General features: G+C 63.2%; 2 protein-coding genes across 7 annotated transcripts in view; one reads left to right on the top strand and one right to left on the bottom strand.

The window, feature by feature from the left end:
* Positions 1-8,876, top strand: part of TRAF7 (TNF receptor associated factor 7) — a 20,071-nt gene extending 11,195 nt beyond the window's left edge. For all 4 annotated transcript variants that reach the window (XM_017511041.2, XM_017511042.2, XM_037732220.1 and 1 more), the window contains 17 exons: positions 1,450-1,566; positions 2,069-2,161; positions 2,378-2,411; positions 2,984-3,167; positions 3,257-3,391; positions 3,921-4,138; positions 4,220-4,293; positions 4,514-4,562; positions 4,645-4,772; positions 5,003-5,085; positions 5,872-5,911; positions 6,069-6,185; positions 6,270-6,392; positions 6,603-6,722; positions 6,818-6,949; positions 7,034-7,153; positions 7,332-8,876. In XM_017511041.2, the coding sequence (XP_017366530.1) occupies positions 1,450-1,566; positions 2,069-2,161; positions 2,378-2,411; positions 2,984-3,167; positions 3,257-3,391; positions 3,921-4,138; positions 4,220-4,293; positions 4,514-4,562; positions 4,645-4,772; positions 5,003-5,085; positions 5,872-5,911; positions 6,069-6,185; positions 6,270-6,392; positions 6,603-6,722; positions 6,818-6,949; positions 7,034-7,153; positions 7,332-7,346 (1,782 nt within the window). In that variant the 3' untranslated portion in view covers positions 7,347-8,876. The remainder of the gene's footprint in view (positions 1-1,449; positions 1,567-2,068; positions 2,162-2,377; positions 2,412-2,983; positions 3,168-3,256; positions 3,392-3,920; positions 4,139-4,219; positions 4,294-4,513; positions 4,563-4,644; positions 4,773-5,002; positions 5,086-5,871; positions 5,912-6,068; positions 6,186-6,269; positions 6,393-6,602; positions 6,723-6,817; positions 6,950-7,033; positions 7,154-7,331) is intronic.
* Positions 8,877-9,116: 240 nt separating this feature from the next.
* Positions 9,117-23,046, bottom strand: part of CASKIN1 (CASK interacting protein 1) — an 18,976-nt gene continuing 5,046 nt past the window's right edge. Inside the window, exons 2-20 of one of the 3 annotated variants that reach the window (XM_017511034.2) lie at positions 21,102-21,153; positions 20,903-21,000; positions 20,219-20,364; positions 19,906-20,001; positions 19,695-19,825; positions 17,862-17,970; positions 17,675-17,783; positions 17,487-17,581; positions 17,216-17,333; positions 15,484-15,585; positions 15,288-15,376; positions 15,128-15,212; positions 14,956-15,047; positions 14,042-14,152; positions 13,857-13,958; positions 12,329-12,467; positions 10,148-12,154; positions 9,501-9,915; positions 9,117-9,393 (exon numbers count right to left, since the gene is read on the bottom strand). In XM_017511034.2, coding sequence (XP_017366523.1) covers positions 9,297-9,393; positions 9,501-9,915; positions 10,148-12,154; positions 12,329-12,467; positions 13,857-13,958; positions 14,042-14,152; positions 14,956-15,047; positions 15,128-15,212; positions 15,288-15,376; positions 15,484-15,585; positions 17,216-17,333; positions 17,487-17,581; positions 17,675-17,783; positions 17,862-17,970; positions 19,695-19,825; positions 19,906-20,001; positions 20,219-20,364; positions 20,903-21,000; positions 21,102-21,153 — 4,193 coding nt within the window. In that variant the 3' untranslated portion in view covers positions 9,117-9,296. The other 2 variants (XM_037732219.1, XM_017511035.2) reach the window with 2 other exon arrangements.

The following is a 23,046-nucleotide window of genomic DNA, read 5'->3' as shown; positions in this document are numbered from 1 at the left end:
CAAAAAAAAAAAAAAAAAAAACAAAGTGCTGGGATTACAAGGCATGAGCCATCTTGCCTGACCAGAAAAAAAATTTTCAATTAATTGACCAAAGACACCTGTGTGCCAGGCACTGTGCTAGGCCCTGAGGATGAGTTGGGTTTATCTGGGCCCCTTCCCTTGGGCCTCTACCTGCCCCAGTCTCCACGACCCGAAGGCCATGAGTCCGCCACGCCTGTGGCGGACCCATAATTGCCTGCTATCCCCATGGGTCACGATGGCTTTAAGGAGGGGCGGGTACCTTCTCTGTTTGCTGTTAGGCCCACACGGGTGGTCCCCCTCCTGCCCTCTCCCCTGCCCCCAGGCCTGGCCGCTGTCAGCCCCTTTGTCCAGGACAGTGGGAGACTCTGGGGTAGTGGTGGGCAGGGCAGGCCAGAGAGAGGGGGTCCCGTGCCAGCTCCTGCTCTGCTGTGACCGCTTGGGCTCCCCCTGCTGCCGTGGGGCTTTGTGACTCACTTCCTCCAACTGCCCTCTGCTCTCCACGTGCTGTTTCCTTGCAGATGGGCCCTTGGGACCTGAAGGGAGGTGGGTACACGGGATATAATGCTCCCTCCGCTGGCCTCAGGACTGGCTCTGCCTCCACCCTCTGTGGGTTTCATACCCAGGCCGCCGGGGAGGGGGCCAGAGGCTCAGCAGAGCAGCGGCAAGCAGTGCTTGGTGGCCCCTGGTGGCTGTGTGCTGGGGCCAGGTCCCTCTGCAGTCAGAGCACTAGGAGAGGAGCCTTGGGCAGCCGTGACTCTCGGAAACTTCTGGAGGTTTCCAGGCCAGAGGGGAGGAAGGGGCAGTGCCTGCCCCTCCCCCAGGCTCCCTTGTAGGTGGCTGAGGCAGAAGCAGACACCTGCAGCCCTCACTGCTGCCCTTGGGAGGCTCAGCCGAGGCTCTGTGGGGGCCTGGCCCTGCCTTCCCTCGGAGCCTCCCGGCTGCGCCTGGTGTCCCTGGCCAGCGAGGCCAGACCAGCAGCCAGTCCCGGGGGGGCACCAGGAGCCCAGACGCCTCTCCCTGCCAGCCTTCCTGGCCCCTCCATCCCGCGGTCACGGCCTCGGCTGCCCGGGATTGGCTGGTGGAGGTGCCCCCTCTGCGGCCCACATTCCCTCACGGGAAGCAGGAAGCAGCCCGGGTGTGTGGAATTGAATAGCAGGAAGTCTCTCCATTTACACAAAGAGAGGTGGCAGGCCTGAGCGGGCAGCCCAGCACCGGGGCCCAGGCCGCCCAGGCGGGCAGGCAGGGACGCGGGCTGCACCAGCTCCCCATGCTCACCCACGGCCCCTGCGGACGACGAGAGTGCCCGCGGGGAGAGGGGTGGCCCCGGGGGCACCGCTGCCCTCCCGTTTCTGCCGAGCTCAGTCCTGTCCTCCCCACCGCCCTGACCCCACGCAGAGCCCCCTGACTGGTGCCTCTCCCTCTGCGCAGCCCCCCATTAGCACTCCCCGCCGCTCCGACTCCGCCATCTCCGTCCGCTCCCTGCACTCAGAGTCCAGCATGTCCCTGCGCTCCACATTCTCACTGCCGGAGGAGGAGGAGGAGCCGGTAGGTGTGGGGGACTTCCAGGCTGTCACTGCCGCAGTGGCACGGAGGCACCTTCACCTCTGCTGTGCCAGCCCAGCTCACGGAGAGGGTGGCTGGGCCTGCAGTGCTTGCTGGTCCCAGGTGGGGACTCGAGAGACCAGGCCAGGACCCCTGGGCACATTCTCCCACTCCCCCTTCTCAGTGCTGCCCGGGAACTGGCAGTGGGAAGTATGGGGCTCCAGCTGGGCCCTTTCCATTCTCACCCCAGGTAGGAGGTGGGTGAGGGTACGTGAGACTGATCGGCTGGACTCACCCTCCTGGGTTGCGCCCTGCCTCTGGGGTCACAGGCCTTGATCTCCCTCCTAGGCCCTGATCAAGCCCCCCAGATCTAAGCTGGCCTCTCTCAGGATGTGCCCGCATCCCCAGAGGACAGCCGGGCCTGGATAGGAGAGCCTGGGTGCTGGGTGGTGGCGGAGCTGAGGGTGGTCTCCTGCCATTGCCTGCCTTTCCTGCTCGGTTCCAGGAGCCACTGGTGTTTGCAGAGCAGCCCTCGGTGAAGCTGTGCTGTCAGCTCTGCTGCAGCGTCTTCAAAGACCCCGTGATCACCACGTGTGGGGTGAGCCCGCCATCCTTCCCAGCCCCCATGCTGTGGAGGCCCCCTCCGGGCTCCCAGGGGCCGGTGCCGCTGTCCCCTGACCTGTGGAACTTGGGCGAAGCCTGGTCTGACTGCACTGGGCTTAGGGAACAGTGAGGCCTGTGGCTGCCGTGGCCGTGGACTTGGGGAAAAAGAGAACCTTGCAGCCGCCCTCAAGTCTTCCCTTTGCCCCCACAGCACACGTTCTGTAGAAGATGTGCCTTGAAGTCAGGTAGGCTCGTGCCCCGGCCCAGGCCTGCCAGTGACCAGGGCCCATGGCTGCCAAGCAGAGGCGGGCAGCTTCTCCCTTGTCCTCTGCACTGCATCTGGGCCTCTGTGGCCTCTGCTGGGGTTGGGATGGGATTGCAGCAGTCCCGGGGGCGCTCAGGCTGAGGCTCGGGACCTCCAGGAGCAGGGTGGGGCCACCCCAAACTCAGAGACCCCGCAGTGGGTGTGGGCCGGCGCTCCTCAGACAAGGGCTGGCGCTCCCTGGGGAAGCCGTTCTCACTGGTGAGGCTGTCGACCTCCCTCGCCGTGCCGGCTCCTGCATCTCCACCCTCTGCCCTCTGCCCTCTTGGCCCCTACCCCACGCTTTTCCAGGCACATCTGAGACTGTCACAGGTGACACTCCTTCATCACCTGCTGCTCTTTCTTGGTGGCCCAGCTGTGCCCCCATACCCATGTTGTGTGCCTCAGAGGGGCAGATGGACAGGAGATCTGGCCACCGCTAGAGGCGCGTGCCCACCTGGGTGAGGGAGCATGTTCCAGGCAGGCCGTGGGGGTCAGCATAACCTCCTCCCACAGAGAAGTGTCCCGTGGACAACGTCAAGCTGACTGTGGTGGTGAACAACATCGCGGTGGCCGAGCAGATCGGAGAGCTCTTCATCCACTGCCGGCACGGTTGCCGGGTGGCGGGCAGTGGGAAGCCCCCCATCTTTGAAGTGGACCCCCGAGGGTGCCCCTTCACCATCAAGCTCAGCGCCCGGAAGTAAGTGCCCCTCCCTGCCACCTTTGCCTCCCTGGGGGCTGCCTCTTGGGGCTCTGGCTCAGGCCTCCCTGCGTTCCGCCCTGGCACAGGGACCACGAGGGCAGCTGTGACTACAGGCCCGTGCGGTGCCCCAACAACCCCAGCTGCCCCCCACTGCTCAAGATGAATCTGGAGGCCCACCTCAAGGAGTGCGAGCACATCAAGTGTCCCCACTCCAAGTACGGGTGAGTGGGGAGCAGGCAGGGGCGGGCTGGGTCCCTCCACATGGTCCCGGGGAGGTGGGTCGGAGCCAGGGCCACGCCGGGGTCTGTCATCCTCCAGGAGGCTCAGGAGCCCAGCAGGGTCCCAAGCGTCCGGGAAGGCAGGCATGGGTGCTCCCACAGCCAGCCCAGCAGGGTCGGATTTGAGCAAATGCTGGGGTTGAGAGCTTTGGAGAGGGACAGGGGGTGGGAAGAGAGGTAGAGGCCCAGTTCTTGAGGGCAGGGAGGCTGCCGAGGGGCGTGGGTTTTATCCTCAGGGAGGGAGGACCCCTTGAAGAGCTCTGCAGCGGTGGCGTGATAGGACCTCGCTTGTGAAGCAGCCCGGGGGTGGTTGGGCATGGAGGAGAGGCAGGAAGGCAGGTGTGGGTAGGGGCCTCTGGACCTGGGGTGCAGCGGCCACAGGGCTGGAGCACTCGAAGGGGATTCTTGGGGATGGGGAGGTATTGGTAGGGACCGCCAGGCAGGCAGGTGGGCAGCTTTCCTGTCCCCGCAGGTGCACGTTCATTGGGAACCAGGACACTTACGAGACCCACCTGGAGACTTGCCGCTTCGAGGGCCTGAAGGAGTTCCTGCAGCAGACGGATGACCGCTTCCACGAGATGCACGTGGCGCTGGCTCAGAAGGACCAGGAGATTGCCTTCCTGCGCTCCATGCTGGGCAAGCTCTCAGAGAAGATTGACCAGCTGGAGAAGAGCCTGGAGCTCAAGTTTGGTAAGGGTGGGCACCGGGGCAGGTAGGGGCCTGGCCACTGCTCTGGGCACCAGTGACGCCCCCTCTCCTCCTGCTACTCAGATGTCCTGGACGAAAACCAGAGCAAGCTCAGTGAGGACCTCATGGAGTTCCGGCGGGATGCGTCCATGTTGAACGTGAGTGGGAGGGGCTTCAGGGGCTGGATTGTGCGACCCCTGGAGGCTGGCAGCCCCAGCAGGAAGGCTTCCCCTGGCCTTGGGCCCACTATTCAGGATCAGGGGTCTGTGTGTGACAGGGGCTGCTACTGCCCCTGCCCACCCCTGACACAGAGCAGCAGGGACAGAGGGGCTGCACTGGCCCCGCAGCAGCCCCGCCCACCTGCCCTCTGCCCTGCAGGACGAGCTGTCCCACATCAACGCGAGGCTGAACATGGGCATCCTAGGCTGTGAGTATGGGCCTGCCGCGGCTCCCACCCGCCCTCCCCGAGGCCCCCACTGGGTCCTCACCAGCTGCTCCCATCTCTGCAGCCTATGATCCTCAGCAGATCTTCAAGTGCAAAGGGACCTTTGTGGGCCACCAGGGCCCTGTGTGGTGTCTCTGCGTCTACTCCATGGGTGACCTGCTCTTCAGTGGCTCCTCTGACAAGACCATCAAGGTAGGCAAGGTCCTACCTCAGTCTCTGCAGCCTGGCCAGGCTGGGTACTGCTGCATACCTGGCACTGCCAGCCTGCCTATCTATGGGTGGGACCTTCTCCTGGGCGGGCTTTCTCCCATGGTGGGGGGCCTTCTTTCCTATAGGCAGGACTCCCTTACTCATTCCTGCCATGCTGCCTTTTGGCACTGGGCTGACCTTCCTGGGACCCACTGTGGCCTTGGTCTCTGCAGGTGTGGGACACATGTACCACCTACAAGTGCCAGAAGACACTGGAGGGCCATGATGGCATCGTGCTGGCTCTCTGCATCCAAGGGTGAGTCCAGGCACGTGTGTGACCAGTGACCCTCAGGACAGGAGACACAGTGCTGCCACCCCAGGGGCCATGAGCCTCGAGCTGGAGCCTGTGTAGCTATGTGTGTGCCCCACCTGTAGGGCGCCCTCCCCTCAAAGCAGTGCTGGCTCCCTGGGTAGCAGTGTGTGGGCCCCTGTGTGGCCTGCACCATCTCCAAAGTGGTGTGTTCCAATACGTGGATGAACGCAGCCAGTCTTCCAGCAGAGCCTTGCCCTGGCCCCGTGCACCTTGGGCAGCCAGGTGATGGGTGGGACCTTAGGAGGCGAAGGCAGGAAGGAGCTGAGCTGTCCTCGGCCTGCAGTCAGAGCCCTGGGCACAGGGACCTCGGAGTACCTACCTCAGCCACCTTTTTGCTTCCAGGGTGGCCTGTCTGCTTCCTGCCTCCTGCCTCACATTGTGAGGCTTTGTGGGAGCGAGCAAGTGTGTGTGTGTGAGAGACGCTCTCAGGAGGCGGCAGCTTGGCTGCCAGCACCCGGCTCCAGGACTGACTCAGTGCTAATGGGCGGGTAATTACCTCCCGGCTCACTGTCAGATGCTTTCCAGGCAGGCATAAGGGGCTGGCCCACCCCTCCCAAGGTTCCCATGTGGAGACTGGAAACAGGCTGGGGCTTAGGGACACAGCAGTGGCCTTGGCCCTGGGCCATGCTGCTGGGTCCTGATGGTTGGCACGAAACTCAGGCCTGGCCAGGGCGGCGTCAGCAGGGACACAGCTTCTCCCACCTTGACGAGTTGTCTCTACTTCCCCAGGTGCAAACTCTACAGCGGTTCTGCAGACTGCACCATCATTGTGAGTGGGGCCTGCAGGCAGGGGAGGTGGGAGGCGGCCCAGGCCTGCCCAGTATGTGGGTGCCCCAGGGACCTGTTTCTTCCCATCTGGGCTCTGGGCTCCAGACTCCAGGTGGCAGGGCTTGGTGCCCTGAGGCTTCTGGTCCTCCCGCAATCAGGTGTGGGACATCCAGAACCTACAGAAGGTGAACACCATCCGCGCCCACGACAACCCGGTGTGCACACTGGTCTCCTCACACAACATGCTCTTCAGCGGCTCCCTGAAGGCCATCAAGGTATGGGCAGAGAGTGTGCCCCCATGTGTGGGTCACTAAGGCGTCCCTTGCTCGCCCAGCCCACAATCCCTGCAATCCCTGCAGGTCTGGGACATTGTGGGCACTGAGCTGAAGCTGAAGAAGGAGCTCACAGGCCTTAACCACTGGGTGCGGGCCCTGGTGGCTGCCCAGAGCTACCTGTACAGCGGCTCCTACCAGACAATCAAGGTGAGCCTGAGCACACCTGGTGGCCACAGGGCCTTGCCCCCTGCCGGCACTTCCCAGGCCAGCACCCAGGGCTCCATCTCCCCGTTCCTAACTTTGCACACGCCCTGGCTGGGTGGGTGGACTGCCCAGCGGTGCTGAAGCTCTGGGGGTGCAGAGGCCCTGGGGATGAGGCACCTGGCCTGGAACCAAGTGGCCCGCAATTCTTTATAGATCTGGGACATCCGAACCCTCGACTGTATCCACGTCCTGCAGACGTCTGGCGGCAGCGTCTATTCCATTGCTGTGACAAATCACCACATTGTCTGTGGCACCTACGAGAACCTCATCCACGTAAGGCCTGGGTGCCTGGGTACAGGGCCAGACTCTGGCCTCATCTCCCCCGCCTTGCCCAGTGTCTTTAACCCACCTGTGCCCACCCCTCCCAGGTGTGGGACATTGAGTCCAAGGAGCAGGTGCGGACCCTCACAGGCCACGTGGGCACGGTGTATGCCCTAGCGGTCATTTCCACGCCAGACCAGACCAAAGTCTTCAGTGCGTCCTACGACCGGTCCCTCAGGGTGTGTGCTGGCCCCGTGGTGGCGGGAGGCTCAGAGGGCCGGCGTCCAGGCTCCGGCAGGCCCTCACGTCCCATGTGCCCCCAGGTCTGGAGCATGGACAACATGATTTGCACACAGACCCTGCTGCGTCACCAGGGCAGCGTCACCGCGCTGGCCGTGTCCCGGGGCCGGCTCTTCTCAGGGGCTGTGGATAGCACTGTGAAGGTCAGTGCCCGAGGCTTGGGCCATTCAAAGGGGCTTGGAGGGATTGAACAGGGGAGGGGAGGGGAGGAGCTGGCAGCCCCAGCATGAGGTGGTGGAGGGCAGGTATGTTACATCAGGTGTGGCTGGGGCAGGGCAGCCGGCCACAGGACACCCTGGTGAAGCAGCCCTTTTCCTACAGGTTTGGACTTGCTAACGGGATCCAGGCCAGGCCATGGCTTCCACTGGACCGGCCCTGGACCTTTCTGAGCCAGGCTGGCCACATGGGGTGGTCTCTGGGTTTCCGCCTGCCCCGTGGGCACAGGTGGACAGGCTCTGGCAGCCAGGTAGTGCCCTCCTGCCCCATGCTCGGCGATCCTCCCTCTACTCGGCACTGTCCTCACTGCTGCCAGGACAGAGCCCAGCCCCTCTCTCTGGGTGCCAGGTACGACACTTGCCCGGGCCCACCCTCCATCCCCACCCTAGATGGAGCGAGGGCCTTTTTACTCACCTTTTCTACTGTTTTTAGACTGTGTGTAGATTTGATTACTTCCTGGTTGAAATAAACACTCCACAGACTGTGGCTGTGAGCGGGGACAGCTCCTCAGACAAGGGGGTGTGAGTGGCCTTGAGGTCGGTGTGCACAGGCTGCCATGAGTGGGGGGCATGGGGCAGTTCCTTCGGCCCACTCCAGGGCTTCCCCTCCCTGGTAGGAAGCAGCTCGTCATACCCAGGCTGCTGGCCTCCAGTTCCACCTCCCCCAACACATGCATCCCCAAAAAGAGCCAGGCACCTCTGTTTCCTGCTGTTTATTGACAGCCAATGGCAGCGCCTTGCCCAGACCTCCCCTGCCCGCCTGCTGAAGCCCAGCCTGGGCTGCCCACTGAGGAGAGGCCCTGGGGGACAGCTGGGCACTTCCCTCGAGGAGAAACACTGGTTAAGACAGCGGAAGGGGCCCTGGACACCCGGACACCACCTCCGCCAGCCACCTCCACCCGCCCCACACCACAATCGCTGGTTTTCGGCATTTAAAAAATTTTTTTAAGAAACGTCAAAGTTGTGCCCAACACTTGTGGATCAGCAAACACGATAGAGGAGACCAATCAGTACTTCTTGGATGAGGCAGGGGAGGAAGAGAGAGGAAAAGGGAGGGCAAGAATGACCACACGACACAGCCTTGGACCATGAGCAGAAGCGTCCATGTGAACGCTGGCAGGGTGGACGGGCTGCCTGTGCAGGCCCTGGGGAGGGGGCAGGCACACCCTCAGATGAGCTGCAAGCCCATAGCCTGGCCTGCTATGCGCCCTGCTTTCATGTGGCCACTAAGCTGACATGCCCATGTTCACCACACCCACCCGCGCCACAGGACACAGCCACGCCAAGAGGACATGGCCGTCGCGAGCAAGGCACATCCTCGAGTTGTTGGGGTGCAAAGAACTTAGGAGAGAAGCTCGGGGGAGCCCCTGGCAGAGCACCTGCCTCCCAGCCCCAGCCTTTCACCTGTGCTAGGGGCCTGGGGCCTCCACTCTGACCAGAGGGAGGGAAAGACCGGCAGGCAGACGGCTTGGGCCTCTTAACAGCTTTTGTCTGGAGCTAGACTTGTGTCCTTTCAGTTGGTAAATTGTTTTCTATAGAATCAATAATATTTCTTTCTTTAAATATATATTTGTTAAAGTTATACCTTTTTGTTTCTCTGGGGAAATCTGCCTCAGCTCATTCCCAATAAATTAATACTCTTGATAGCTTATATTCTGGGGGTGCGGTGGGGCAGGGGAGCCCTGACCCTGGTCCCCTGTCCCTTGTGCTGCGCCCAAGCGGCTGGCCGGGCGTCCCAATGGGCAGTTCTGTGCTGGGCCCGGGCCTGTGCGCTGCCCCGTCCCTGGTCCCGAGGCGCCCTCCCCTCCCGCGTGGGCAGGAGGCCCAGCAGGTATTGCACGGGAAGCAGCAGGTGGGGCGGGTCCGCGGGCGCGGGGTCTGCGCAGAGCCCTTGGAGCCCCCGGCCATGCAGTCCGCGGTGGGCGCCCCAGCCCGGGACCAGGGGCCGGAGTTGTGCTTGTGCGGGGCCCTGCCCAGCCGTTCGCGCCGCGCCCAGACGCGCCCATCCTGAGGTATAGGTCAGTGTGCGGGAAGGGCCCGGGCGGCGCAGACGGGCCCGGCGAGGCGGCGCTCACTCCAGCATGGCGTCCAGCTGGTCGGCCAGGTCATCGAACATGCTGCCGATGTCGTCCAGGATGCTGCCGGTGCTCTTCGCCGCCACCGAGGCGCTGCGGGGCGCGGCGCGCAGGGCGTGAGCGGGCGGGGAGGGCGACGCCCACTCCACGCCCATCCCCGCTAGCCCCGCCCTCCGCCCCCAGGTCCCGCCCACACCTACCGCGGACCCTGCCCGTCCTCCTGCCGGATCTTTTCCTCCACTGCCTGCAGCGCCGCAGCCAGGCAAGCGCTCGTCTCCTCCAGCTTCTGCCGGGCGCTGTCGCCGGGCGAGGTGCCTTCTGGCGCGGCAGGGGGCGCAGCGGCAGCTGCGGCGGCGGCGCGCGGGGGCTTGGCGGGCACGTGCAACGCGGGCGCGCCGGGGGACGGGGGCTTGGCAGGGCTGGCAGCCAGTGAGGGCGGCGTGCTGGGCGGCTTGGCGAGGGCGGCGGGTGACTGGCGCGCGGGCGAGGGCGCGGGCGAAGGGCCGGCGCTGCCCGAAGGCAGCACCGCGGCTGCCTTGGCGGGTTTGGGCGCTGTGGGTGGCGGCGGCGGCTTGGGGGACACGGGCGGCGGCGTGCCATGGGCGCGCTTCACCTCTGCGGGGAGGACCACGCTGGCACCGGGTGGGCACAAGCCCCCCTGCCGCGCCCCCTGCCCCGGCCTGCTCGCGGACCAGGAAGGACCCTGCTCAGCTTGCCCCCAGCCCTGGACATGCTCGCACCCCACTATCAACTCCAGGAAAAGGAAAACCCCCAGACCACCGAGTAGGGAGGTGGAACAGGGTCCTGCCGCCCCCTCACCCCACCCTGGCTGGTCACATACGCCTACCTGGGCTGCCAGGGCCTGGCAGCGGCACCTTCTTGGAGGTGGGTGTGGGTGAGCCCTGGATCTTGGGCACGGGCTGCGTCAGAACGGGCTTGGGAGAGACTGGCGGCTTGGCCGGCTTCCGGGCTTCGCCCTCAGGCGGGGGCAGTGGGGGTAGGTGCACCAGGTCGGTGGGCGGGGGTTCGGCAGGCGGGGGCGGTGGGGGCAGCTCCGGAGGCCCAGCCTGCTCTGAGGCTGGTCGGCGGCGCACGGTCCCAGTGCCGTTCTGGTACACGGACAGTGGCGGTGCTGGCTCAGGCCCGGCCTCCCGCTCCTTGGCTTTGGGCCGGCGCTTGACTGTGTCAGACTCAGTCAGGATGAACTTGACGTTCTCCTGCTGGTTCTGCTTGGCCCGGATGCGCCTCTTGAGTGTGGCGCTGGCCTCCACCCTGGCCAAGGGCGGGCCCTCGACACCCGCTTCACCCTTGGAGGGACCCCGAGGCCGCTGCCGACCAGTGCCATCCTCCACAAAGGGGCCTGGGTCTGCCGACTCCCCAGGCCCCCGGCGGGCAGTGGCCAGAAGTCCGGTGACTGGACCGCTAAGTGTGCGGCGCCGGTTCACCACCTCACCGCCAGGCCCAATGGCCTCTTTGTGCTTCACTGAGGCCAGCACCGTGGCCACCCGGCCCGGCTCTGGGCTGGCAGGGCGGGCAGTAGGGTGGCCCTCGGGAGGCCTACGGGCAGCCCGGCCCCCACCCCCAATGGAGGACAGCTCCAGCATGGCAGCGATGCTCTTCACGCTGCCGGCACTGCCCGTGTCCACACTGCCAGCCAGATCACTGGCCCGCCGGCACTGTGCCCGGACCCCCAGCAGGCCGTCCTCAGGCTCGGCGTCTGGCACTGGCTCATCCACCAGGTTGGCACTGGCCAGAGCCGAGCTGGAGCGCTTGGGCGGAGGCGGCGGGGGCCCCTTCTTTCGAGGACGCACCGCAAAGGACTGGCTTCGGTTGACGTTCTTGTCGGCGCCCGCGGGCGCCCTCACGGAGTGGCTGCGGCCCACTCGCCGTTGGACTGTGGCGTAGGGACCCGCAGCAGCAGGCACCAGCAGCTCGTCCCGCTCAGGCTCGCTGTCGGAGGCCGCGTAGCGATTCAGACTGTGGGCTCGCTTCTTGGGCCGCCCCGGCTCCGCGTCGGCTTCGGGGGGCAGGCACAGTGTGGGCACAGCTGTTGGCACAGGTGGGGGCGCAGGCCCTGGGGCAGCCTGCCCCGCCTCGCCCTCCACAGGCTGGGGCAGCACGTAGGCAAAGCCACGGTGTGTGGGCGACTGAGGCAGGGAGCGGGGTGACATGGGGCGCTCTGTTGGCGGCAGCAGCTGTGGGGTGGGCTTCACCTTGGCTGTAGCTGGGGCTGGACCATGAGGTCCCCCAGGGGCCTGGGGAGAGCCTGGCCGGGTTTTGGTGGGCGTCTGAGGGGGCGTGAAGTGGCTGGTACCTGGTGGGAGGACCTGCCGGGGCTTGCCAGGCACAGGGGGCACGCTGGCCCTCTTCACGCTGTGACCATGACGGCCTGGCCGGGCCTCCTTGGGTGGAGTGCTGGGGGCCGGGCCCTCATCCAGCAGGTACTCCTGGCTTCGAGACATGGGACTGCTGGGCCCAGGGGGCCCGTCGCCCAGCAGCTCCTGTGAGCTGCTCATGTGCCGTGCCCGGCCACCCAGGCTGGGTTCCTGCCGTGTGGTGGCCCTTGGGGTAGGTGGCAGGTGGCTGGAGGGCTTGTCGGCGGTGGTCCCCACCTCACCCGGGCCAGTCATGGCAGCCTGCAGCTCGTCACTGAGCTCGCTGTCCTGGAAGGTGGTCATCTTAGGGGACTGGCAGTCAGCCGGTGCGGGCTCAGGTGGGGGTGGCGACTCGATGGCCATCACTTCAAGTGACTGGGGTGCCTTCCGGCGCAGGGGGCCCCCCTCATACTTGGCGTATTCAGCCTTCTGCAGTTCTGCCAGCTTCCTAACAGCCAGCATCAGCTTCTTTTGGTGTCCTGAGTGGGGCACAGGGGGCAGGTCAGGTGGACCAGGATGTAGAGGAGCAGGGGCTGGGCTACCAGCTCAGCTGGGGGCTAAGGCTGGGGCTGGGGCTGGGCCTGGGGCGGGGGCTGGACCTGGGCCTGGGGCTGGAGCTAAGGCTGGGGCTAGGGTCTGGGCTGGAGCCTCACCCAGCTTGGTAATGCCGATCTCCTGCAGGTCCTCCCAGGTAATGTCAGTGATAAAATCGATGTTCTCATAGCCATTGTCCACCAGCACCTTGTAGTACTGGGCTAGGCCGATCATGGACAGCCACACGGCCAGGTTAGCCTATGGAGCAGAGACAGACAGGGGCCACCTGGGCTGGCTGCCTGCACCCTGCCCACCTACTTGGAGCTGGAAGAGGAGGGGACACTGGGCCCCTGGGGCACAGACAGACAGAAGGACGAACGGATAGCCCAAGGCGTTGGCACCAGAAACGTAGGCAGAGCCTCAGCTCAGACACCAGGCATTGCGTGCCACACAGCGAACACACGTGCACACACACATGGCTGACTACACACACACGACTGACTGCATCCACAGGACACCCTTGTCAGAGCAGGGTGGAAGAAGGCACTTTCCCACCTGGCCAGGCAGCCATAGGCACAGCACCATGAGGAGACACACCCCAGAGTCGTGGACACAGACGCATAGGGCCACACCTGGTACAGGAACACACACATGCCCTGCACGCTGCACTCCCAGCCACACACGGGAACCAGCACCCCATCCCACGTCACACTCTGACCTCTCACTGTTTTCCCACCCACATCAGATGCACAGCCACACACAGCCACAACACACACCCGTGCCAACACACACAGCAGTCTGCACCGACAAACACCGATCACTCTCCGAGTGGCATCCAGGCATCCACTCTCCCAGCTGGAATTCACTCATGCACCTGCTCTTGGCACACTCAGCCACCCTGGGTGCACAGCAAGGCCTGTGGGACCAGGACGTGACCCCCAGGAGGACCACTGAGCCACCAACTGAGTGAGGCAAGGTAGGGTGAGTGCAGACCCGCCTGCCGGGTGGCTTCTGACAGCCACCGATCCCCTCTCCCACTGGGAACCCAGAGAGTCCACTTCAGTTTGGGCTAGGCCTGGGCCCACCTTCTGCAGGCCCAGAACCCATCCCACCGCACGCGCACCTCCGCTAATGACCACACCCGCCATGGCGTGTGCAGGGATCACCGGAAACGGGGGTGTCGGCTGTTGGTGAGGGCCACCCGTGCGGTGGAGCATGTGTGCACAAAGGCAGCTGGTGGATGCCTGCAGGGTGTTCTGTGGGCCAGCACATGCCTGGGTGCGTGTGAGCACAGGCTATAAGCATGGCCCCCTGCAGTCTGCATGTGAGTGGCAATGCTTGGAGGCACGGTGGCTGGAGGGTCCCTGTGTGACAGTCTGCACGCGGAGGGAGTGCTGGTGACAGCATGGACATGGGGAGGGGACTCTCCTGACCTCAGGGTCCCTTAGCTCCAATGGCCCCTGGGCAGCATCACCTCGCCCCTGCCCCAGTGACAAAACAGGGGCCGCCCAGGAGGCTCCCTGCTCACAGGACATGCTCCATGTTCCTCTCCCAAAAGCCCTGAGGGCGGGTGGGGGCTGTGGCCAGGCAGGCAGGCTCTCTGTCTGCCCGTCCTGGGCCCAGCCCCTGGGGTGCGGGTGGCCTTACGGGTTTGTGCTCAGGCAGCCAGTCGGGGATGCTTAGGCCGCTGATCTCTGCCGCAATCTTCTTCCGGTGGCCCGGCTTGGTGACACCAATGGCCGTGAGGTCCTAAGCAGAGGGGAGGCTTGTCAGCTGGGGGCTGCATCTGTCCATGGGATGTAGCTGGCGCTGGCAGTGTTTGGAAAGCTCACCTCGGGGGTCATGCGGCTGATGGTGGGCAGGTCGTAGCCAGCACTGATGAAGTTGGGGGCATAGAGCTGCAGCTGGAACGCGGTGAGCCACTGGCCCACGGCCTCGGCGCTCTGGAAGACACAAGGCACCCGCTGCAGCTCGCCCGCCCGGCTGTGCCCTGCCACCGCAGCGCCTCCTTCTCTGCTTGGCCGGCGAGCCATGCAGCCGCTGAGTCCGCTGTCCGCTGCTCCATCTGCAGCAGGCCCTGGCAAGCCTGGCCGGTGAATGATCCTCAGTCCGCGGTCCCCGAGGCACCTCCTGGAGCATCCTCCACCCTTCTGCCTTCGTCTTGGATCTCCACCGGGGTGGGGGCTGCTGCTGTCCGCCACACGCCTCCCTGACTGTCCCCTGCTCCTGCACCAGGGACGCCCCGTGCCATCTTGGGGAGGCAGGTGGTGTAGCCCCATAGGAGGGGACTCTGGCAAAGGGGCCTGGGGCTGCACTGGAAGGTGGACTCTGTGGCCACAGGTAGGGGCGCCTTGCCTCCACCGTGCAGGACTCAGCCAGCAGCTTACGCCTCCCCCACACACAGGTGCACTCACACACCATGCACTGTGTCCATGTATACACTGCACCGTCTCATACCCAGCCCTCCATCTGTACACATGTGCGCAGCTCGCAGCCACACCATCATACACGCACCCCGCACACACACATGCACACACAGAGGCACAGGTTGGCCCACACACACAGCCTGCACGACGACGACACCTGTACACGCGGGCGGACACACACACGACACACACAGAGGAAAGGGTCTGGTCTGGCAATGCCCCCAACCCTGCCGCAGCCAGGCCAGGCAAGTCATGTAGGTGCCCATCGGCCTGACCGCCTCTCCCTGGAGCCCATGCTGGGAGCCCCCCAAGCCCTGTACCTTGCCCTCTGATGCCGGCTCCAGCTTCTTGGGCGGCTGCTCCCCATAGACCTGTCCAGCGTGGGCCACTGGAGGCTGGGACCGGGCCGCACCTGGGGATGAGAGTGGGTGGGGGACAAGGGCTGTCAGGCTGCTTCCCTGCCGGGCTGTGAGGCAGCACCCTTGCTCTTACCTGCGGAGCCTTCCGGAGGCTTGATGGGGCTGTCCCCCGGGCTGGACTCAGAGACGGACTTCTGGGAAAGCACCGTTGCCAGGAGCTGCAACCCAGAAACACCGGCTTGCCTGCCCGCTCCCAGCACAGTCACCCTGGCCCTGGCCACCACCCCACCTACCTTGACACCCTCGGAGCCCGCGTGCAGGGCATGGCCCCCGCTGCCCCGGCCGCCAGCCACACCGCTCACGCTGCCGCTTCGTTCCCCACCTGCCGGCGCGAGGGGGCAGGATGAGGCCGGTGCTGGCCCCCGCCTGGCCCCACGGTGGTGCCTTGTGGAAGTCCTGCCACCTCTGCCCTTCGGGGACCCGGCCTACCTGCAAAAGGCTTCCTCAGCACCCAGATCTCCTCTGGGGGTGCGGAGGGTCCCGATGAGCTGCCTCCCTGGGGCAGGCTTGGTTCAGTGCCTGCTCGGGGACCTGTGGGCCGAGCACAGCCTCCTGAGTCCTAGGCTAGTGTGGGTGGCTGCTGACACAGAAGGGACATGGGGCAGAGACCAAGCGGCCACACCGGGGGGTCCTCTCTGCCCACTGTTGTCCCCAGGGAGCTCAGAAGCCCTCGGAAGACCCTTCCCACCCCAGGCATTTAGAGCAGGAGAGGGGCAGAGGCAGCCCAGCCCAAGCATCCTGCAGGTGGCCCTGGGGTCCTGCAGGCAGGCAGGCTGAGGACTGCTGGACAGTGTGAACGTCTCTGTGCTGGGGACCAGGGGGCAGACAAGGAGCCCCCGCACAAGCTGGAGCCAAGGCTCCCACTCAGGAGCCAGATGGCCATGGCGGGGGCTGGCCCTGCCTGTCAACCTCCGTGTCCTCCATTAGAAATAAACTGGTCCCTTGGCCGGGCGCAGTGGCTCAAGCCTGTAATCCCAGCACTTTGGGAGGCCGAGGCGGGTGGATCACGAGGTCAAGAGATCGAGACCATCCTGGTCAACATGGTGAAACCCCGTCTCTACTAAAACTACAAAAAATTAGCTGGGCATGGTGGCGCGTGCCTGTAATCCCAGCTACTCAGGAGGCTGAGGCAGGAGAATTGCCTGAACCCAGGAGGCGGTGGTTGAGGTGAGCCGAGATCGCGCCATTGCACTCCAGCCTGGGTAACAAGAGCGAAACTCCGTCTCAAAAAAAAAAAAAAAATAAATAAAAAAAAAATAAACTGGTCCCTTGGAGCCGCCACGTGGGGCTTCACAGCCTGGGCCCCTGGCCTGGTCCCTCTCCTCAGCCTCCTGTTCCTCAGATGTGCCAAGCTTTTGCCTGCCTCAGCACCTTGCTTTTTTCTTTTTTCCTCACCAAGAGCAGACACTTGAGTGCCTTTTTGTTGTTGTTATTGTTTTGAGACAGGATCTAGCTCTGTTACTCAGGCTGGCACAATCTTGGCTCACCGAAGCCTCCACTTCCCAAGCTAAAACAATCCTCCCACCCCAGCCTCCCAAGTCCCTGGGGCTACTGGCACATGCCACCACCTTTAGCTAATTTTATTTTTTGTAGAGACAGAATCTCAGTCTGTTGCCCAGACTGATCTTGAACTCCTGGGCTCAAACTCTCTCCCACTGCAGCCTCTCAAAGTGCTGGGATTACAGGCGTGAGCCACCACGCCCATCCCCGTCCCCTTTCAACACACAGCTCCTGCCAGTTGGAACCACTCACCTCTCAGGGCATTCTCTGGCCTTCTCTGACTGCCCCATCTCAAGCAGGCCCTACCCGTGCCCTGGGTCACTGGTTGGTAAATGTCCCTCCATGTTTACTTTGCTGTCCCTGCCGCTTCCCACCCCAGGGCAAGCTCCTTGGGAGCTGGGTCTCTATCTGCCCTGGTGGCCAGTTCAGAACCAGAACGTGGCGGCACACGGGGCTTGGTGGAACACATTAAGTAACAAGTGTGGGAATGGACAAAGAGACAGCCGCTGGGACACTGAGATGCTCCCCACTCAACCCCACTGCGGCATCCAGAACCCCAGCCCTGCTAGACCCCTACGCCTTCGGCACACTCGCCACTTCCAGCCCCCAAGCCCAGACTGCTGGGTTCCTGCCTGCCCCTCCAGGGCAGGGTGGGACTTGCCTGCCCGCTTGACAATGGCCTCGCCCAGGGAGGATGGGAAGTAGCCCACCCGGTCATTGCCCGTCCGGTTGTCATGGATACAGCCCTTCCATCGACCATCCGGATGCTGCTCGAGGACCTGGCCAGTAAGGTAAGGAGCGCTCAGGGAGACGCCCCCTTTCTCAGTGCCTCCTGCGCAGGGCCCCCCAGTTGTAGCGGGAGGGTGTTCTGAGGTGTACATGCCCAGGTCCCACCCCCTCCCTGCCGAGACGGCCCCTGGGGCCATGCTCACAGTGATGATGTCCCCCGCCTTCACGTTGAGGCTGGTCAGGTCGTAATTGTTGCAATAATCCTTGGTCGCCCGGACCTGCAGGGCCGCCGAGGCCTCTGGGGATACAGGAGGGGGCCCCCCAAGTCCTGCAGACTGATCCGGCCCAGCTCCAGCCCCAGCCCCTGCTCCTCTGCCCTGCCCGGGCCCACCTCGCAACAGCTGCTTGATCTCCCTGCTGGCCTGGGACGTGGTGAACTGGTGCACAATGTCCAGGGCTGTCTGGCTGTAGGTGTTCCTCACGTGGGCATTGATCCCGCTCTGCACACGCGAGATGTGAGGCCCTGTCAGGAGCCCCCACGGCCCACTGGGCCCAGCGCCCCTGGCCCCCAGACTCACATCCAGCAGCAGCCGCACCACCTCCGTCTTCCCGCAGAGCGCAGCCTCATGCAGGGCGGTGCCAGACTTGGTCTGACGGTTAATGTCGATGCCAGCTTGGAGGAGGAGCCTGGCAGGAAGGCGAAGTGGACAGGCGGAGCTTTCTAGCAGGAAGCCAGCCCCAGCACCCCCAAACCAGGCCTCCATTTCCAGGTGCCCCAGCAGCCCGCTAGGGGGCTGAGGACTGTCCAGCCCTGGTCCGTGTCTCTGACATACACTGAGTGCTGAGCGCTTTTTCTTTTCTCTTTTTTTTTTCAAGACAGGATTTGGCTCTTCTCACCCAGGCTAGAGTGTAATGGTGCGATCTCGGCTCACTGCAACCTCCACCTCCTGGGTTCAAGCGATCCTCCAGCCTCAGCCTCCAGAGTAGCTGGGATTACAGGTGCCTGCCACCATACGCAGCTAATTTTTTGTATTTTTAGTAAAGATGGGGTTTCATTATGTTGGCCAGACTGGTCTTGAACTTCTGACCTCCTGATCCAGCCTCCTCAGCCTCCCAAAGTTCTGAGATTATAGGCGTGAGCCACTGTGTCCGGCCTGCTTTTTCTAAGTCTGGGTCTCTGTCACCCAGGCCGGAGTGCAGTGATGCAATCACGGCTTACTGCAGCCTCAAACTCCTGGCCTCAAGCAATCCTCCTGCCTCTGCCTCCAGAATATCTGGGATTACAGGCATGTGCAACTGTTCCCAACTCTTTTTTTTTTGTTTTGCTTTTATTTTTTGTAAAGACCAGGTCTTGCTGTGTTGCCCAGGCTGGTCTCTAACTCCTGGGCTCAAGCAAGCCTCCCGCATCGGCCTCCCAAAATGCTGGAATTGCAGGCATTTTGAACCACCGCACTCAGCCCACTTTTTAAGAAAGTAGAGATGAGGCTGGGCACAGTGGCTAACACCTATAATCCCAGCACGTTGGGAGGTTGAAGTGGGTGGTTCACGAGGTCAGGAGATCGAGACCATCCTGGCCAACATGGTGAAACCCCATCTCTACTGAAAATATGAAAATTAGCTGGTCATGGTGGTGCATACCTATAATCCCAGCTACTCAGGAGGCTGAGGCAGGAGAATAGCTTGAACCCAGGAGGCAGAGGTTGCAGTGAGCTGAGATCACACCACTGCACTCCAGCCTGGTGACAGAGAGAGATTCTGTCTCAAATTAAAAAATAAATAAATAAATTAGAAATAGGGTCTGTCACCTAGGTTGGAGTGCAGTAGTGCAATCCACTCACTGCAGCCTCAACCTCATGGGCTCAAGCAATTCTCCTGCCTCAGCTTCCCAACGGGCTGGGTCTACAGGTGTGTGCCACCACAACCAGCTAATTTTTCTGTGTTTTGTAGTGATAGGATCTTGACATGTTGTTGCCTAGGCTGGTCTTGAACTTCTGGCCTCAAGCAATCCTGCCAAAGTGCTGGGATTACAAGTATGAGCCACTGTGCCCAGCCCACAGTGAGTGCTGAAGGGACTTCCCGGCGCTAAGACTTCTCAGCTGCTGTCTTGTTTGACACTAGTGTAGGTGCTGCTGTGAGCCCCACTTTATGGATGGGAAACCGAGGCTCAGAGTTCAGCAACTGGAGTGCACCCAGAGGCAGCAGGGCCGGGAAAGAGCAAACAGAAGCCCCCTCCCCAGCCCCTCTAGCTCATCCTGTACATGGGCGCTGGAGGCCATGCCAGAGGCTTGACCATGGACCTGGGACCCTGCATATTCCTGCCCTATCCCCAAGCCAGAAGCTGCCCTGAGCCCCAGGCTGCTACTGAACTCCAGGAACCCTAAGGTGGAGGCCCTCCCTGCCACCGGCTCTACCTGATGATGTCGATGTGGCCATTCTTGGCTGCGAGATGCAGAGGGCTCGTGCCGTTGGGGTCAGTGGTGTCCCCCGGCCGGGGCTCTAGCAGCGCCGCACACATGTTACTGCTGAGGAGCAGCTGGACCACCTTGAAGGAGGAGTCAGGGTAGAAGGGTCCTGGTGTGGGACTCCCCAGCTCCACCCCATGGGGCTCCGTGGAGGACTCACCCCAACACGGCCGAACTCGCAGGCCAGGTCCAGGGGTGTCTTCCCCGAGTTGTCTACCATGCACGGGTTGGACTGGTGCTGCAGCAGCATCTCAGACTGGAGGCCAAGGGTGCAGTCAGGCCCTCACATCCTCAGCCTGCGAATCCTCAGCCCCGCACACCCTCAGCCCTGGGCATCCTCAGCCCCGGGCATCCTCAGCTCGGACATCCTCAGCCCGGGCATCCTCAGCCCCAGGCATCTTCAGCCCAGGCATCCTTACCCCGGACATCCTCAGGCTATGCTGCCCCCGCCTCTGCCCCCACTCAGGCCTCACCACATCATAGTGACCATGCTGGGCTGCCAGGTGCAGGGGGATGTGGCCCTCATCGGATGGGATGTTCACAGCAGAGCCTGCCTTCAGCACCAGCTTCATGGGCTCCTTCCGGCCCTGCCAGGCAGCGTAGTGCAGCGGCCGCATGCCTGGGGGGTGAGGAGATGCTGGGAGCCAGCCTCTGACCCCAAGTCCACCCTGGGGGTGGGAAAGTGCTGGAAGCTGACCCCTGACCCCACCTGGTCCACCCCGGGTGGGGGATGCTGGGAGCTGAACCCTGACCCTAAACCCAGTGCTGGTGGGTGGGGGTGCTGGGAGATGACCACTGACTGCAAGACCAACCCTGGGGGATAGAGGGTGGTGGGAGCTGACCTCCAACCCCAAGCCCAGCGCTGGGGGCTGGGAGGCTGCTGGGAGCTGACCCCGGACCCCAAGCCCAATGCTGGGGAGTGGGGGATGCTGGGAGCTGAGCCCTGACCCCAAGCCCAATATGCGGGTGGTGGGGGAATGCTGGGACCTGATCACTGACCCCAAGCCCACCCCTGGCCTCCAGGACCCTGATCCCACAAGGACATGCCTGAACTTAGACTGAGACCCTGGGCTGAGAACTCAGCCAAGGATCCACGCAGGCCCTGGGGAGCCCCCCCACTGCCTCTGCCCCCGCCAGAAGCCCTGGGCCAGTCTTGCCTTTGTTGTCCTTGATGTCCACAGCGGCCTGGGCCTCTAGCAGCAGGCTGATCAATTCCGTGTTGCCATTCAGGGCCGCGTGGTGCAGAGCCGAGAAGCTGGCACAGGCAGAGGACGCATAGAGCAGAGGCCCCAGCACCCATCCCTCCTCAGGAGCCACCCTCCCATGCAGGCGGGCACTGTCCAGCTCAGAACTCACCCATCAGGGTCCTGGAAGTTGACGTTGATCTTCTTGGTGGAGCCCAGGAGCTCTGGGGATGGAAGGAGACTTGGTGAGGGGAGGCTGTGCCAGCCCCTCCAAGCAGCCCGAGGGCAGGGAGAGGGTGCCAGCTATCTCCCTGGCAGGCACAACTCTGCTGGGCTCTCAGTCTGCAGACACTCGTCCACTCCCACACTCACACCTTCAGCTCTGCCCTGCAACCAAGTGTCAGCCGCTTGGGCCTTGGTGTCCCATTGTCCTGAGATGTGGGGTTTCACAGTACTGAGGACTCTGGCCTGGGGTCTTTGTTCCCACCTGGGGACAGTAGGCAAGGCCATGCACCCACACAGGCACACACATGTGCACGCGCACCCCTCCCTTGGGACGCTGGCTGAGCACCTGCCAATGGTGGGAGGGAGAGAGCCGGCCCAATCTGTCTCTCAGAAGGATCCAGATGGGGCCGGGGGTGGCCAGGGAGGCTGGAACACCCGGAAATGGGGGTATCTCTGGGGGAGGATCTGCATCTCCACCATGCAGCACCCCCACTGCCAGCCCTGGGCCAAAGCCAGTGTGGATGAGCAGAAGGGGGAGGCGGGCGAGTGGGCTGGCACCTCTGAGCGACCTCACGAGAACGGCCGCCTCCTCCCTGGCGGGGCTAGGAGCACCTGAGGCCAGAGGGGCCCACGCCCTCCCTTCAGGGCCCCAGTGTCCTCCTGGGCGCCCCCAACCTGATCTCTTCCAGCCAGCTACCAGAGGAGGGAAGCCCACCAATGACCTCCCAGTGGGCTCCAGTCCAAGCAGACAGGCCAAACCCCCGCCTATCTGGGCCGTGGTTACATAACCCATTTGTGGGTCAGTCACTCTGAGAGGGGAGCTGGTAGGACAGAGGCCCCTTTGTCCAGGCCCAGGAAGGGGGGGGTGGGCGCTGAGGGCAGGGGAGTTGAGGGAGTCGAGGCACAGGGCTGGCTGCAGGGCTTGCACAGTGAGCCACAGCAGCCCTGGCTGCCCTGGCCTCGGTCTCAGCCACTGGACGCAGAGTGTGGGTCCCCTGATGACCCACAAGGCTGAACAAGGGAGCCAGACAGGTATGAATTCAAATCTCTGCTCTGCCACTCACCAGCCTGTGGCCTTGGCTGCTGGAGCCTTCCCTGAGCTAGAGCAGTGGGTGCTAACAGGGCCTCCCGGAGGCGTGAGAGCATTTCCAGACATAAAGCTTGCAGGGCCTGGCACAAGTCAGGTCTTGGTGTGTGGCGATTACTAATATTAGCCGTACAGGAATCCAACCCCCACCTCTCTCCAGCCAGTTCTCCTAGCAAGCAAAGAGGTCTCCAGCCTCGCCGGCCCCTCCTCCTCTGTTCAGACACTGCTGGCACTGGTGTCCCTCTTGGTTAGTGGCAATGCCATCCTTCCTGACCATGGCCCAGGCCAAAACTTTGGAGCCAGCCCTGGGGCCTTTCCTGTGCACCTGTAGCTTCTCCGTCAGCCCTGACTCCCAGACACCCCGGAGCATACTTGAAACCCTAGCCCGTCTCCCCATGGCCACTGTCACTGCCCTGGTCCAAGCCGGCATCTCTGGCAGGACTGGTCCAATCCCCTCCTCACTGGTGTCACTAAGATCCTCCTACATCCCTTGGTCTAACCTCCACACCCACTGCATGTAATCTCACCACACGCCTGTAATCTCAGCACTTTAGGAGGCTGAGGTAGGAGGATCACTTGCGGCCAGGAGTTTAAGACCAGCCTGACCAACGTAGAAAGACTTTGTTTCTACAAAAAATAAAAGAAACAAAATTAGCCAGGCATGAAGATGTGTGCCTGTGGTCCCCACTACTTGGGAGGCTGAGGTGGGAGGATCACTTGAGCCAGAGGGGTTGAGGCTGCAGTGAGCCATGACTGCACCACTGCATTCCAGCCTGGGCAACAGAGCAAGATCCTGTCTCAAAAA

The sequence above is a fragment of the Cebus imitator genome, unplaced genomic scaffold (assembly GCF_001604975.1).
Source record: "Cebus imitator isolate Cc_AM_T3 unplaced genomic scaffold, Cebus_imitator-1.0 Scaffold444, whole genome shotgun sequence".
Classification (NCBI taxonomy): Eukaryota; Metazoa; Chordata; class Mammalia; order Primates; family Cebidae; genus Cebus; species Cebus imitator.
Note: the sequence above shows the minus strand (reverse complement) of the source record. Positions and strands in the feature narration are given on the sequence as shown.